Source organism: Typopeltis vanoorti, chromosome 14, assembly GCF_054136105.1.
Source record: "Typopeltis vanoorti isolate ZY-2024b chromosome 14, IOZ_Tvanoo_1.0, whole genome shotgun sequence".
In the NCBI taxonomy this organism is placed as follows: domain Eukaryota; kingdom Metazoa; phylum Arthropoda; class Arachnida; order Uropygi; family Thelyphonidae; genus Typopeltis; species Typopeltis vanoorti.
In genome coordinates this window covers 36,230,485-36,248,896 of record NC_143562.1, presented here as the reverse complement: position 1 = coordinate 36,248,896, position 18,412 = coordinate 36,230,485, and the positions used below count along the sequence as shown (strand labels likewise).

Here is an 18,412-nt window from a genome sequence, read left to right as displayed (position 1 = left end):
TGAGTTTCTCGCCAGAAACAACATGATCTCACTTCTGCATCCACCCTACTCGCCAGATTTGGCTCCTGTAGACTTCATCCTCTTCCCGAAGATGAAGATCCAGCTCAAAGGTCACAGTTTTGCCACCACTGCGGAGATCCTGAGCGAATCACAGAAGACGCTTGACATGCTTCGAAAAGAAGACTTCCAGGACACATTCCAGAAGTGGCAGGAACGCTGGAAGTGCTGTATCGCTTTGCAAGGGGACTATTTTGAAGGTGATAGTGTATAAACGTAGTTAAATAAAGTAATTTCTCGTAAACAAATCTGGTCTCAAAACTTTTTGATACCACCTCGTATATTAAAAGAGTTGCTGAGAGGGGATATCCCTGTCAGACCCCTTGGTTTATCTCTCTTGTATATGATAGCTCATGATTTAATCTTATTTGTATTTGATTATTTTCATATATACTTATGGTTGCTTTTAGGATTTGAAGTTCATAAAAGTTTATGGACACTCTTCTCCTTCGTTTTCGACAATTAAGAAATGGGCTGCCGAGTTTAAACATAGCCGTACCAGCCTTGAAGATGAGCCATGTGAAGGATGTCCAAAAAGCGTAACACCATAATTCATTGTTCAAGTGCATGATATGGAATTGGATGACCGGCGAGTCAAAGTGCATGAAATTGCCGAGATTATAAACATTTCAAAAGAACGTGTAGGATATATTTTGCATGAAGAATTGCAAATGAAAAAGCTTTCCACAAGATGGGTGCCACGCTTGCTCAGAGCAGATCAAAAATGCACTCGCATGAAAAATCTCTGAACAGTGCTTGGCAAGAATAAAACTGATTTTGTGTATTGATTTATTACTATGGATGAGACTTGGATTCACCATTATACACCAGAATCCAAACAGCAGTCAAACCAGTGGACAGAAACCAGTTGTTCAACAACAAAGTCAGTTCCATCAGCAGGAAAGGTCATCATGGCATCGGTGTTTTGGGATGCTAAAGGCATTTTGTTTATTAATTATTTTGAAAAGGGTAAAACAATAACTGGGGAATATTATTCCAATCTTTTAACCAAATTAGACGAAAAAATTTGTGCAAAAAGACCCAGTTTGCAGAAGAAAAAAAATCATCTTTCATTAGAACAATGCACCTGCCCACAAAGGTATTTTGGCAATGGGAAAATTAAGGGATCTGCACTATGAATTGTTGGAACATCCACCCTATTCCCCAGATTTGGCTCCCTCTGACCTCTATCTCTTCCCAAAACTAAAACTCTTCCTTCGCTGGTCAGAGTTTTTCTTCGAATCAAGAGGTGACTGCAATTGTAGAGGGGTATTTTGCAGATCTTACTGAGAACCACTACAGGGACGGGATAATGGCACTGGAGCATCGCTGGAATAAATGTATTAGTCTTAAGGGAGGTAATGTTGAAAAATCATTTCATCATTGTTAGGTCAAGACCTTTTCTGACCATCCTCGTATAAGACTTTGATTAGGCTGCACATGAAGTACACCGATTTGGTCATCAGATTTTCAAATAGATGAAAAATCTATTCAGAGTAAGATTGTTACTGGCCTCTAGAATGTTGAGTATGTATGAAAAAAGGTGAAAAAAACTGCAACTTGAAGTGGAGAGGAGGAGGGTGAAGGGGGAAATATGACTGAAACATGCGGTGGCAAGGAGATATTACCAGACTAATGTGGATGAGGGTCTACCTCATCATTGCCAATGTTACCAAAACATGCTACTGATTATTTCACAAAACAAAGATCATACCTCACATTTGATACTTCAGATCACATTTTACTTCTTGGAATGGCTTACAATGCTAGCCTCTCCTGATATAAGCGCATCACATTTTATAGCCTCCTTTGTCAAAAATCAGGTGTATTTTTCTAATCCAGACATTATTTCTTAGTTGCGCAACTGTCAACAGTGTATAATGTTTTGTTACCTATCATACCTCTCCTTAAACCCATTCACTGATGAAGCACTCACAACCACCTCTGGTAACCCATTCCAACTATTTCATCACTCTCCAAGCAAAAAATGTAGTTCTAACACTCTTTATTAACCACACTACTACACAATTTCCAAGGATGATCCCTTGTTCTCTCCTTGCCTGCCATGTACTGAATAGTTTTCAGTGTCAATCCTATAAAACCCCTTCAATAACTTATATGCTACTATAATGTATGTCTTTTTTTTTTCCCCTTGCTTATCAGCTAGTTTAAACAAACAGAAAAATCTATTCTCATAGGGAGCATTCCACAGACCTGCAAAATCTGTCACCTGTTTCTTGATCCTCTCCACTTCCTCATCCCTATGGAATCCGAGTACACAGATATGTCCAGATGTAGCCTTATATAAGAGAACAATAACCTCTCTAACCATGCTATTAGAGTATTCTTCAACAATCACATAATCTGATGTGCTGTTTTGGCAACCTTCACAATCTGATCTATAAACTTCAACTCCCTGTTTACCATTGCCCCAAGTTCCTGGCTTCATTAGTTGTTAACTGCAGTTCAGTTGCACCAAAACAGTACACAGATGCGATCTCTTCCAAAAGTGCATCACCTTACACTTGGCCACATTAAACTGACAGCCATATACTTCTGATCATACTGCTAGTCGATTTAAGTCGTCCTGCAAGATCTCTGAATTAACTTCATTCATCGTCACTCTTCCAGTTTAGCATCATCAGCAAATAACTGAATATTTCCTGTCAAATCATTTCCTTTATCCAAGTCCATCGCATGATTATAAAAAAGTAAGCAAATTACTAAGGAAAGACCTATCCTTCACAACACCACAAACTATTATCATCATTATAATATGGGCACTTCCATGAAGTCAGAAAGCTTATTGAAGGAGATCCAAACTATCCACACAATCTATCATTCCTCTCCTTCAACCCATTAACAAGGCACTCACAACTGGCTCTGGCAACCCATTCCACTCATCACAACTCAGCAAGCAAAATATCTAGTCCTCACACCCCCTAACTTCCAGGGGGTGACCTCTTGTTCTAGTCCCTCTAGCTAAGTGCTGATACATTTCTCCTGCGTCAATCCTATAAAACTCTTTAAGTACTGTTTCTATTATATACCTCATTTTCTCCTATCAACCAAATTCTGCAATCCACACACACTCAATCTATCCTCACAGGGAACATTCCACAGACAACCCACCAACTTGGTCAATCGTCTCTGAATCTTCTCCACTACTTCATCATCACTAAGAAACTCGGGAGACCAGACTTCAGCACAGTAATCCAGATGTGGACGTATCAAGATCTTATAAAATGAAATAACTTACTTATCTCTACTTGCATGTTCTTCAATAGCCAAGTAATCTTATAAGATACTTTAGCAACCTTAGAAATATGCCTTATAAACCTCAACTCTATCTACCACCATGCCTAAATCTCTAGCTTCATCTATTTCCTGGATTACAGGAAATCAATGTGGTACACAGCTTGTAATTTATTTATTCGAATATGAATAACTTTACATTTCTGCACATTAAACTGACATCCATTACTTTTTGCCAATACTGTCAGCCTATTTAAATTGTCCTGCAAGCTCTCCATATCAACTTCATTAACTATTACTTTACCTAATTTTGCATCATCAGCAAACAACTGCACAAATTAAACTGCAATGGTCCTAGCACCATCATTTATAAATATTTTGGGAAAATTTGGAGAAAAGAGCAAAGCTAATAATAATGGCAAATATCTGTTGGATTTCTGCTCAGGACATGGACTGGTTATTACTAACACCATGTTCCAACATAAAAATGTGCACAAATTCACATGGAGAGAAGAGGCTAGGAATAAGAAAAGTCTCATTGACTATGTTATTGTTGATAGTGATGTTTTCTCCCTGGTGCAGGACACCAGAGTGTACAGAGGATTTGAAATTGGAAGTGATCACTATTTAGTCTTGAGCAGGATAAAACTGAATTTCATATCGAAAAGAATAACATGTAAGAAAGTTTTAAAGCGAATAAAAGTTGAGCAGCTCTCAGATGTAAACTGTAGACTAAAATACAGAAATATTATTGAAAAGAAAATGAAAGAGTTTGAGAACAGGAATCAAACCTTGGAGATTCCGTGGCAAACTCTGAAGGAAACATTGATTGATTCTGCCAGAGAGGCATGTGGTGAGGTTGTGTGCAAAGATAAAAAAATCAGAACTCCCTGGTGGACACAGGAAGTTAAAGAGGCAGTGAAGGAAAAGAAGAAAGCATATCAAAAGTTCCTGGCAAATAAGTCAGCTTTTACTCTTACAGAATACAGAGACAAATGTAAGAAAGCTAAACAGTGTGTAAAACTAGCTAAACAAAAGTCATGGGAGGACTTTGGCAAGAATATAGAAAATAAATATCAAGAAGGTGGCAAAATATTCTAAAGGTTGTTGAAGAAGCTTAGGAATGGAGGAAAGAGTGCTGTAAAAGGAATTAGAGATGATAAAGGTGAAATGAAAACAGGAGAAAAAGATATCCTTGAAGTATGGAGTAATTACTTTGAAAAACTGCTAAATGAAACAAGCAGTGATGAGAGCACAGTGATAAAAAACACTGACCAGGCATGCAGTCAGGAATACATATCCATACTTGAAGTAGAAAAAGCCATCAAAGGCTTGAAATGTGGAAAGGCAGCAGGAGTAGATGATATTCGACCAGAAATGCTGAAGTATGGTGGTATAAGAGTCTTACAGTGCAGCCTGAACTATGCTGCACTGCATAGTTCAGAAAGCCTGGACAGAGGGACGAATTCCCGATGATTGGAGTAGAGCTCTCATAGTACCCATATATAAAAAGGGAAATAAAACTGAATGTGAGAATTACAGGGGTATTTCCCTACTGAGTGTTCCTGGCAAGATCTATGCAAGTATACTTGAGAAACGGTTGAAAAGAATTGTGGAAGAAAAGCTTGGTGAAGAACAAGCTGGATTCAGGCCAAATAGAGGCTGTCAGGATCAGATCTTCACTTTACGACAAATAGTCGAGAAAGCATGGGAATATAATAAAGATCTGTATTTAAGTTTTGACGATTTGGAAAAGGCATATGACAAGGTGCCAAGAGAGAAGCTATTCAATACGCTGCAGTTATATGGTGTCAATGGGGCATTATATCAAGCAATACTTAGTCTTTATTTGAGTTGTGAGTCAGCAGTTAGAATTGAAGGAAGTACAGGAAGATGGTTTAATGTTAAATCTGGTGTGAGACAAGGATGTACATTATCCCCTCTGTTATTCATTATCTATATGGATCACATTATGAAGGAATGTGGTATTAAACCTGATATCAAAATTGGAGATGTTAATGTCAGCTCTTTGCTTTATGCGGATGATGTTATACTTCTAAATAAATCCGCTACAAGTCTGCAAGATTCTCTGACTAAATTGAATAGCTGTTGTAATAGATATGGTATGAAGGTCAGCAATAAAAAGACAAAGACAATGAAAATAGGCAGAATCATTGAAAATGTGTGAATGGAGAACCTGTGGAACAAGTAAAACATTTCAGCTACTTAGGCACAATTTTTACTGAAGATGGTAAACTAAATATAGAAATAGACAACAGAATCAGCAAAGCTGGTATCGTGGGAAGTCAATTGAATAAATTCATATGGAATAAGAAAGAAATTAGTCGGAACACTAAATTAGCTGTATACAAGACTGTGTTCAAACCAATTTTAACTTATGGATCTGAGAGCTGGGTCAGAAGTAAAACACTTGACCAAAGACTAGAGACCGCAGATATGAGAGTCCTGAGAAAGATTAGAGGCATGAACAGATGGCATCAATGGCAATATCATATTAAAAATGAGGATATTAGGAAAGAACTTGAGATTGTCAGCATCCAGGAATGCGTTAGCAGAGCTAATCTCAGATGGTATGGTCACTTAAATAGCAAAACAAGTGTTCTCTGCCAGGTTGGCAGGAAAACGACCCAGAGGAAGACCAAGATATAGGTGGATTGATACGGTACAAAGTGCCTTAGACGATAGAAATATAAGATCTGATAATGTTGGAGTCTTGACAAGTAACAGACTGATTTGGAGGAAAATTGTAGATAGGAAGTTAATAATGATGTAATTTTTTCATGTAGTACTGTCATATCCTGTACACCCCTTGAGGGTACATGGCAGGAATTTGATGATGATGATGATGATGATGGTCCTAGCACAGAACCTCATGGTACACCAGTAGCCACCTGTTCTTGCATTGATTCTTGCCTTCCATATACCACTTTTTGATATCTGTCCAGCAGCCACCCTCTTATCCATTTAAAAAGTATCATATCCATCCCCTATCTGTTCTAATTTGTGTGTTTCATATGTTTTTTCATATGAAACACTTTCATATTCTGTCAAATGCCTTTGCAAAATCCTCACATACCCATTTCCTTTATCTAAATCAGCTGTTACTCTATTATAAAAAGTTAATTCCAAAGGTATGACTGACCATTCACAAAGCCATGTTGACCCTCATACAGAATCATATTTTTATCCACCCATTCTTGAATTCTCTTTCTGACCAATTTTTACAGTACTTTTACCACCACACCTGAGATACTGATTGGTCTATAATTTGCTACAATCTTAGAACTCTTTTGGAACTCTACCAGAGCTAACTTAAGCTGAAGAGTCTAGTCAAAGGCAATGCGAGTTTCCTTGCACGCTGTCGCAAAACTCAAGCTGATATCCCATCTAATTGCACAACTGTATTTACATTGAGATTTTGCAATATCCTAAGAACCTCCGATTCATCACACTTCTGTTCCCACATTAGTGTCTGTCACATATGCTAAAGCAGTAACCTCACTTGTTAATATACCCTTGCAAAGTGGTAGCTCAGTAACTCAACTATTTTATTTGCCTCTGTCACCTGTTGACCATCATCACTCATTAAGGTTAATATTTCATAGTCATTCTTCCTCTTACTTGCCATGTAACAAAAGAACTCTTTGGGATTTCCTTTCGCCTGCTCGGCTAGATTCTGTTCATAATCTGATTTAGCCTTTCTTGCCTTTCTGAGCCTTGTACTGTTCATGAGTTTGATGGTCACCTTTCTCCTTATATACCCTTCACAGCAATTTAATGTTGCTTCTGCTAGATGACCCTTAACTAACTCCTAAGCACTACTAACATCTTTACCCTGCAATGTTTTAAGCTTCCTCCTACACTTTTCATAATCAACTGCCTTGTAGTTCTATATATACCCCTTCTTATCAGAATATTCCTTATGTTTTTCAATTTCCCCAAGTCAAGATTATATGGTCACTTTCGCCAATCAGAGGCAATGTGGCCACCTTGGTTATGGATAGCACTTCTAATCCTATGACCCGGTCCAGTACTCTCACTCCCCTAGTCCCCTCCATCACATGCTGCCTCAAGTAATTTTCTCTCAGTAAGTGTATAAATTCCATTTCCTTCCTACCATGTGATCTTTCTTCCTTCTATATCTCCATAGTTAAAGTCCTCCATAATAATCACTCAAGCTGTACTCATTGGACTAATTTGACAATGTGCATGGAACTCGTTTGCTCACAGCAACAACCAACTGTATATTTTGTCTTAGTGGCAATCTCACACCAGACTTCTTCAAATAAACAGTTTTCAGCTTCTCTTCAGTTTTGCTTCTTCTAACTCCTTTACATCCTCCTTCACAGAATACTTCTCACTTCTCATATTCATTTGTGCCAACCAAGACAATTAGTTCTTTCACCTTACCTTTTTTGCATCTGGATGGTATGACTAATATCATGAATTTTTGTGCCAGGGAAACACGATTTTGTTACACTTTGGTTAAGTTCCCTCCCCCTAGATCAGTGAGTCTCTATACATAATTTTCTCCTAAACTTGTTTTTCTCATTTGTTTGCTTGTTCTTTATTATTACTTTAGACCACCTACTTCTTTCTTTTCTCAACCCTGCAAATCTCTTGCCACTTCAACTATATCTTCTACATTCTATTACTATGACCATGTCATCCTTGATCAACGAAGTAGCACTAATGCCCATAATGCCAGGTCTCATTAATAGCCAAGTTGAGCTAACCAATGCCAAAAACTCCTCACCCTAATTCTGAATACTTCTGGCATTAGTATAGATAATATTATAGTTTATGTAATACTCCCTTAATCCTCCAACTTCTGTTACACCTTGTGTTGCTTAGCCCACTAAAGTTAAGAACCTTGGGTGTCAGATCCCCCTCCCCAAAAGTATAAATTCCCTTTCCTTCCTTGCCTGTCACCATTTCTCCTACCAATCTATGTCTCAATTTTGAAACCTCCCATAACTGCTCAACCAACATTTATTGTGCTAATTTACATTCCGTGTGTTGAGGCTTAAGTGCTGTGAAGAATTCATGTTGGAGGTTTAATGGAATATTAACAGCACTGAGAAAGGATTAAAACTAATTTTAATACTTCCAATATTTCATCTCCATCACAGAGACATCTTCAGGGATTACAAAAAAATACTTTCTGTAACAACACACACACACACACAAATATAATACAATAGTGAGTGAAACTAGTCCTATCTAGGTGGTGCGCCCTCTATGGGCATTTGCAGGTGGCCTAGGATGTAAAGAGGGGATCTCTGATAATTAATGTTTCCCAAATTTTGGGAAGTTTAATGCAACCGTATTTGTTTAAATTCGGTTGATTCCTGAGTGCAGATGCACATTCAAAGAATAGTCTTCCTTTTTTGAACTTATTATGGTGGATTTTTTTTTCCAGGAAATCCTGTGGGTTGTATCCAAAACATGGTCTGCAAGGCCAGATTGACCATAATCGTGATTGCAGATGTATGACTTGTGTTCTTCTAACCAGATGGTTCCTGATCTTCCTGTCTGTCCAAAGTAAGCCAGTTTACAGGCACAAGGTATGCTATATATACTCCAAGCACTGAGAGAGGAGGGAACTGGTCTTTGGTGGAACGGAGAAGGGTAGCAAGTTTATGGTGAGGCTTAAAAGCTGTACGGAGGTTGTACTTTTTTAATGATGTAACCATTTTTTTCTGATGTACCATGGTTATAAGGTATGGTGATGGCATTTCTGAAGTCCTTCTGAAGAGATGGTGTAGCCATTGTGTTGTGTATGTGTTTGAGTTCGTTGAAAGGGCAGTTTCACTGGAACAAAGATTGTGGGCTCTATCTATTTAAGCGCCTCCGTAGCGCAATTGGAAGAACAACAGTATGTTGCACCCTTCGATTGGAAAAGGCCTAAGTTCGATTCTTGTCATGACGGGAGGAATCTTTATATGGACGTTTTCAATCGAAGGTGAGTTAGCCAATCTCATACGGAGGTAGCAGGGTTTTTTCTCCCAGAAACTCTGGTTTTTCATCCCGCATACAGACAAATCGGCCCTTAAGAACATACGGAATTTACAGACAAAAAAAATACTAGCTGTGGTGGTGGTGGTGGCCAGTAGATGGCGCTGATATTGATGATTGGTAGTAGAGGTTCAGTGTAGTGGTGGAGACCGAGAGTTGTACAATAGGTGTCCACCCGCGATGAGTCTTCGGTCTCCTTGGAGGTGTCACGAATAATAATAATATTGGTAAGAGTTTAGTTTCACTCATTATTGTATTATATTCGTGTGTGTGTTGTTACAAAAAGTTTTTTTTATAATCCCTGAAGATGTCTCTGTGATGGAGATGATATATTGGAAGTATCAAAATTAGTTTTAATCCTTTCTCAGTGCTGTTAATATCCCATTAAACCTCCAACATGAATGGTTAATTTACATTCAGTGCATATTATTTACATTCTCCCTTATATCCTCTGGATTATTGCAGAACCACCTTAGATATTTCATCCTGTTTATCTTCTCACACCAGACAGCCTCTTACTATCCTCTACATACATATTCCCCGTGAAGTACATCTACTCTTTTTGGCTTCCATTACACTGCTATCATCAGCAAAAATCCTCCCCTCACCCATCTAGTTCCTTCTGTCCTCTCCGAAGACATCACATTCCTTGCATTCTATTCCTATGATAATATCATCCTTGGTCAACCAAGTCTCTCTAATGCCTACAACAATATAATAGATTTATAGCAAAATATAAATACATTAATGTATGCATATGCAAATCTTATCCAGAATATGTCAGTATGAAAATTCTTCTATAATTCTCAGATTCAGTTTTATATTCCCTTTTTATATATATATGAATACCATGAGTGCTCTGCTCAATAATAATCTGGAATTCATCAGTATTATGCAGTGTTTTCGTCTTATCCCATTACTGTTCAAATTCTTGTAAGTAACCATCTTCTACTGTCATCATCTTATGGATTACAAAGTTTCTATTATTTGTAATGGCTGTAACGATATTAATCACGTCATTTGCTGGGTAGTGGTCTTTTCATCTGTCCTGTCCATTCAATAATTCTTTTCTCAAAGAATTTCTATATATCTCAGACTCATTTCCTAATCTGCTGTTTCAAGCCTCAAACAACCAACTTTTTCTTTATGTCAACTGCTCTAAGGACACTTAAAAAAATTCCTTGATTTCTTCAACTAGGAACCTTCTCTGTGATCATATGCACAATTAAGTCTCACTGCCAATTTCCCATTTTGAAATTGCTTACATCACTATGTAAAAGTTCCCTCTTTCAAAAAAGTTCACCTATGCATTTCTATTTAGGCAATTATGATCTCCCTGATGAATGCTCCCCAGAATAAACATTATTTAGAAGTATCACATTTAGTCTTCATTTCAATAACACCAGTTATGTTACAGTGCTATAGCAATTGCTCTGTCAGCTCCACCTCTTTTTATGCTGAAGATTCTTTTGCTGGTGTTATTTATCTTCAATTCTATTTGGATAAGGTTGTTCTGATAGAATTTTTTTTTTATTATTTCTTCCTTGGAACAATGTATGTTTCCTTTTCAAAACTTATCATTATTATTCAGTACTATGTTACTGCACAATCAAGTTATAAGCTTTAAGAGTAATTAAGTAATTCCTAAACTTGAAACAATGTTAGACCAAAGTTTATGCCCATAAACATTTTCCATTTTTCAAGGTAATTCTGAATAACTAAAACATTAGTATATTTCATTATTATGTTTGCACATGAATGTTAGGGTAAACTGTTATATCTTAGCTAAGCACAGTACTTCGTCAAGCTTTCGTAATTTTCTATCATGCTTTACTCATGTTGTATGTTATCAAAACAAGAGCCACAAAATACATGTAGGTACATTTCTAAAAATCTATTTGTTGATGCACTGCTTCCACAAATCTGCTGAGTTTAGGACTTTGAAAATGATACAACACCCTACTCCCACTCAAATCCAAAATATTCTATCATAATGTTTAAGCATTTTGAAGGATCACCTTTGGAGGTTGCTGAATTTCAAATTAATCAGATTTTTGTGTACCTACACATATACACATGAGGGAAATTTACCTTGCTTTTGGCAAAAGGAAATAAACATTGTTACTAATGATATGCTCAACCTTATTTAGTTTTGGTTTCTTCTGAGAATCATAGTAATATATTTACACTGTTGTGGCTGTTTTAAATTATAGCAGAAGCAAACTAAGGCTATGAAACAATATATTGTGCCCATTAATTGTATGTATTCTTCTGAACAGTTTGCTTGTTCTGTAGGGTGAAAAGCTCTAGTTTCTATCGAAGAAAAGGCTGAACCGTTTCTGTTTGGAATGGACTTTATCTTCATACTTTGAGAGAGAGAGAGAGAGAGAGAGAGAGGAAGGGTGGGGGGAGAATATCCTACAAATTCATTCGGGACTTAGACTCGATTTGAATCCAGGTCTTTTCAGTTAAAGGGCGTCATCGACATACTGCGGAGTATCAATATATTTATGTCTTTAATTCGATCTACTCAACTAAAAGTTTAAAAAAATATCCTTTTGCTTTTTTTAATCAATACACAATACTAGAAAAGAATATGTTAATGTTGTTAGTATTCTGTGATTAGTAATGCGGACACGATATTACATCAATATAGTTTTATACAGTAGAGTGATAAATATGGTAGGTATCATAGCATATCACCGATGCCACAGTTCCTCGTATTTAAAAAAATAAAAAAATAAAAAAAATAAAATCACATTCACATACCCTTACGTTTCCTTTGGTTCGTTGTGCTTTTTTAGTTCCTCCCATTTTTATTTACAAATAATAAACACAAATCTTCCTAGATACACATTTCAAACACGACGACAGCACAACAGCTGACAAAAAAGAGAAATATTGCTGGAACCGCCCTCTACTAATCCCTAATTTAAAAATAAAAATAGTTATATTAAGGGCAATATTCAACAATCATGAATGGATTCCTCTAGCTTTTCTTGACGCAGAAAAGCTTGAAGTGCAATATTATTATTATTATTATTCCACAACAACAACTAAAAACTGCAGTAATTACGCCAATATACAAACACAGCAAAAGAAACGATACTCAGAACTACAGACCAATAGCTACACTACCAGTCATCTCAAAAATTCTAGGAAAAATAACACACACCAGACTACAGAAGTACAACATCATCTCACAAAACCAATACGGCTTTCAGAAAACAAAAAGCACCATTACTTTATTAGAAGACATCGCCGACACAATAAACAAAGCTCTCGACAAAAACAAGTACGCCGTCCTAATACTGCTGGACCTATCCAAAGCATTTGATACACTTGAACATGACATACTACTCACCAAACTATACTCAATAGGTATAAGAGGAACGCTGCATACATGTTTCAAGAACTACCTCTCAAACAGAACACAAGTAACAAAAATAGGTACAAGTCACAGTCGGAGTATACAAGTAAAACACGGTATACCTCAAGGTGCCATATTATCGCCCACTCTATTCACCATATACATTAACGATGTTCATATAATATCCATAAGAAGTCAAATATTTCAATACGCAGATGACACTGCATTACTAGCAATCCACACAGACATTAACACAGCTCTCTGCAAAGCACAACAAGACCTAAATGAAATTACAATATACTTCCACCAAAAGGCAATTCTAATCGACGGCACCAAAACACAGATGTTGATAATACACAACCCAAGAATCACACACACCGCATCACTATCGATACAGTGTCACACACACTGCTGCATAAACAACAAAAATATCTGCCAATGCTCCGAAATCAAACCTGTAACACATGCAAAATACCTCGATCTCTATAGAGATTCCCAACTTAAATGGACAAAACATAGAATACCTACACACACCAAACTCCGGATCATCGCAGCAAAACTCTTCCAAGTTAAAGACATTATTCCACCCAACATAAAAAAAACTCCTATATCACGGTATCTGCGAATCCCTACTCAGATACGGAATAACAGTCCATGCAAATACATCAAACAGCCACCTAACAAAATTAGAAACATTACACAGGAAAACGTGTCAACAGTGATCTGGACACCTTACATGCAACAACAAATATCCGACAAGCACATGGCGATACACAGAATTCTGAGAATTAAAATCCTGAAACACTACATGACATTAACAAGATATTACTTCAACATCACCTATCGAAACAACAAAGACACATATCGCATAACACGACCTACAACAACTCTATACATCCTCACACCGTTCAACACTCATACGGTTCTTTTGAGAGATCACATCAGATACCCACGCAACTCAACAACCTACCAAGAAATTTAAAACACGTAGATAACTACAGAACATTAAAAAACGGACTCTGGAAAATATACCAGCAAAGTTAAGATTCTATTAACACTAAAATACACATCACAAATCACTATCATCCAATGCATACATCCCATACATAAACAGTAGCAACAACGTAAATAGTGAAGGCTAAACCCCACTCTCTTTATAGGCTGTTTTTTTTTTAATTCGAGAAGGTTCAGTTGAGCAAGTAGCAATATACAGATATAACTAAGCTGGCTTATGATTTAGGATTTTTTCAGTTCCAAATATGAGAAACTTTGGATTTGTAGTGTAGCTGCTAGATTAACTAGCAGAGACGTGATTAAAGTTATTAAATTACGGATTATACTGTATTTAAGAACAGCAACACGGGTAAGTGGACTGAAATTGCAACGAGGGCGATTCGTTTGGCCTACCAGCCGATAGAATCGCCATTGTTAGCACATTTATTTCAGATCCAAATATTTGCAGAAATTACTTGCGTTCATACGCAAATCGTCAATGATGAATGTGTTAGATTCGAACGTCCTCACAGAATCTCTGCATGAAGAGACAGCGTTAATTCCAGTAAATAAACTTCAAAGGAAGTTTAAGCTAAAATGGCCATCTAAAATGATAGATCCTGATATCATTATAGACTCTCTAGATTAAAGGACTGGCATTCAGCTTCATAAAGAAACTCCTTAAGAAGTTCGAGCTTGAATGGCCCGGCTTCCTAAATTTTTACTCTTTACCTGAGACTGATGAAGATCAAAATAAAGATGCTTCTCAAATGGACTCTACTCATTGAGATCAAGGAGAGACGCACAAGCGCAAAAAAACGCAAACCTATTTCTCCTCGGTGTCAGCAAACGAAAATGGCATGGATGTAGATGCCCCCAACACAGATTCTTCTTCCTCCACCAATGAAAAGGTGCTTCCAGTCATTCTTAGGGAAAAGCAGAGATGGACAGTCTTAAGAACCACCATGGCTAACCTGTAGATAAATTACTCCACTGCCAAGAACACAGAGGAGGACATCAAAATTCGGCCCACTACAGTGACTGACTATAGAAATTTAACCAAGGAGTTGGATGTAAGTGGTATACAATACCATACCTTCACACTTACCTCGGAGAAAAATTTAAAAGTGGTACTCAGAGGAGTACCAGAAGACATTGAAACAGATGAAATAGCTGCTGACCTCAACATGCAAGATCTGCCTCCCATAAAGATCAGCAGAATGTACAGATCAAACAAGACCCCTATACCTCTGGTATTGGTGGAAATACACAATATCTGTAATATATTTATAACTTGAAGACAATCTGTGGGCTTGAGGTCTCACCGGAGCCACCTAGGAAGAGGGCCTCTTCTGGTCAGTGCCATAGATGCCAAAAATTCGGTCATGCCCAGAAGTTGTGCAAAGCTCAATACAGATGTTTAAAATGTGGTCACACCCACCCCACACATACCTGCTCCAAGCCAAAAACCACACCGGCTGAGTGCGCTAATTGTGATGGCCCCCACCCCGCAAATTACAGGGTGCATTTGTCACCCAAAAAACAGCAAACTGAGTTAATCAGTCAATCTACCTCATTATCAGAAACGATAGCCCCTGAAGCTCAAGTTCATCAGGCTCCTCTTAGTTTGAACAAGATGACAGGTGTTCACCCACAATCAATTGAGCCCCCAGAGAAAATAAATCTTCAACACCAAATAAGAACATATTCTGATGTGGCCCATCCCAAAAAAGCAGTCCATGATCAGAATATCCCAAATCCATATTCAAATATAACACCCATCATCATCTCTTCTCTTGTAAATACTGTATGTTACAAGAATTCAGTAATGCAAATCCATCACTAAGCACTACAAAAAGTTTCTTGCAGCAGACACAGTCCATTTTATCTGCACTCTCCAATGCATAGGAAAAAATTTTCCCCAGATTCTCTAATGATTATTGCATGGAATGCCAGAGGCCTTAAAAATAAAATAATAGAAGTACAGGAATTCAATGACAGATATAATCCAGATGTATTATTAATTAATGAAACTCACCTGAGACAATCCTAAATTCAAAGGATATGAACTTTACAGGAATGATAGGCTGGATTGTAGAGGTGGTGGTACAGCCTTATCAAAAATCACATCAACTATCATGCTGTAGCCATTCCTACAACAACTAATCTCGAAGTCACGGGTATCAATGTCATCACAAACTCTGTCGGAAACATAAAAATCTATGCTGCTTATAACCCACCATCAAAAACATTGCTGACCACAGATCTGGATGCTATCCTCGGAGTTAAACTACCGGTTATTATCGCCGGAGATTTAAAGGTAAAACATCACGCCTGGAGCAGTAGGTCTATAAATAGGAATGGCCGCATTCTCTTTAACTTCATCAGACTACAGAAAAAATGACCAAACTTCTAGACAACAACAATTTGCCATACCACACTTTTGCACTCAACAGTGAGAAAATTTTAAAAGTAGTGTTAAGGGGAGTAACTGAAACATTACGAATAGAAGACCTCACTGCAGACCTCCAACTTAAGGGATTTAGCCCAATTAAAGTCAGCCGAATGCGGAGAGCTGATAAATCACCCTATCCCTTAATTCTGGTAGAAATAAGTAAAGACCAAAAACATATATACAATCTCCAAACCATCTGTGATCTAGTCATAAAAGTTGAGGCATTGAAACATAAATCAACTACAACCCAGTGCCATAGATGCCAGAAGATTGGGAATGCACAACGATGCTGCAAGGCTGAATTTCGTTGCGTGAAATGTGGTGGCAAACATGCATCAAATGAATGCCATAAACCTCGTACACTTCTAGCAAAGTGCAAACTGTGGAGGACCACACCGTGCAAACTATAGGGGCTGTATAGCATTTCCCCAAAACCAAAAGATACAACTCATAACCAGTAAACCTCTTCAAGAACAAGCTTCCTCCCATCAAACCATAGTCTCCACAACGGATGGAAGATCGTATGCTGAAGTTACAAGATCAACCTTCCAAAAAGACCCAAAACCAAAGCAGTCACAGCAAACCTATTCTTCTGAACATAACAAGCCACTTAGGTGAAATGCTTGCTGAACTCCAACAAACCAACCCAACTCAAGAAGCCAAAGATATCATCTTAAGGCATACACAATCACTCTTTATGGATATTCTTAATGGATAAGTCTAAAAGAAAACCGAAATCGTTACAAATTGTTTCATGGAACGCAAATTGTTTATCTATCAAATTACAGGAGCTGCAGGAGTTTGCAGCAGAAACCCAAGCAGACATCATCCTCATAAATGAAACACATCTTCGTCCAAGTGACAAAATCAGAATCAACGGTTATAGCACTTACCATACAGACAGATGCTTTGTTAGAGGTGGAGGCACTGCCATCTTTGTGAAAGGAAACATAAAACGTAATTCAATAGCAGAACCCCAAACAATACACATGGAAACTACAGGAATAGAAATACATATGGAAAACACAAGCAGCATTACGATATATGCAGCCTACAATCTCCCAAATAAAAAACTCCTTGAATCTGTCTTAGATGTGATACAGGCAGAGCAATGATTATAGCCGGAGATTTTAATGCCAAACATTCAGTCTGGAACAGCAGAAACTCAAATATTAACGGAAGAATACTCAACTCTTACACCACTTCAAGAAATATAACAGTAATAGGACCCACTGAACCCACACATTACGGAGCTACCGGACGTTCTGATGTACTAGATATAGCTATATTAAAAAACATAGCGCACAGCTATCAGATACAAGCAATCAACGACTTAAGTTCTCATCATAACCCCATCATATTACAACTAGGCAACATACAAGATTTAACAGAAAACACCACCACATTTATAAATTCGAAACAACTTCCCTCAGTCTTCCAGGAAATATTGTTATATGCGGTATTGGACCAAGGAAGTCTTCCTTGGTCCAATACCGCATATAACATCTGCCGAAGATGTAGAAAAAGCAGTGAAGACTCTTGAAAAACAACTGCTCACAGCTATAACACAGGTAACAAATATAACCAAATGTACACCATCAAATAAACTTCCACAGGATATAAAACGTCTTATCCAAGAGAAAAACAGATTAAGAAGACAATATCAGAGAACAATGGACCCAGCGGATAAATAAGCAGTCAATAAAGCAACAAACCAGGTTCGATATGCCCTAAAGGACCACCGTAACCAAACTCTGGAATAACAAAATTCTCCAATTAAACACAGAAAATGAGGAAATCACTCCGTTCAAAGCGTTTTACATTTCCTCCAATCCAAGGTGAATCTAATGTTGTCTACAACGACGAGGAAAAAGCTGAAGCATTTGCTGACAGTTTAGAAAAACAATGCAGCCCCAATTATATCAATACAGATATAAATTTCATAAGTAAAATTCACACTCAAGTGCGTAAAATAACTCAAAATGCCTCAATGCAATCCAATAACAAATCCGTGTCACCAACAGAAGTATATGAGATTTTAAGAAAACTAAATAACAAAAAGGCTCCGGGTCCAGATGGAATAACAAACAAGGTACTCAAGTTACTTCCCCGCAAAGGGGTTATGCATCTAGTAGCCATCATTAATGCCATCCTTCGGCTAAATTATTTCCCACAGCGAGGGAAAATTGCCTACGTTTTCCCAATTCCCAAACCTGAGAGAAATACACAGTTTCCTGGAAATT

General features: G+C 37.5%; 1 protein-coding gene across 1 annotated transcript in view; it reads right to left on the bottom strand.

The window, feature by feature from the left end:
- Window positions 1-12,244, bottom strand: part of Ltn1 (E3 ubiquitin-protein ligase listerin) — a 359,867-nt gene extending 347,623 nt beyond the window's left edge. The window contains exon 1 of the mRNA XM_090403432.1: window positions 12,121-12,244. Coding sequence (XP_090259558.1) covers window positions 12,121-12,165 — 45 coding nt within the window. The 5' untranslated portion in view covers window positions 12,166-12,244. The remainder of the gene's footprint in view (window positions 1-12,120) is intronic.
- Window positions 12,245-18,412: the final 6,168 nt, after the last annotated feature.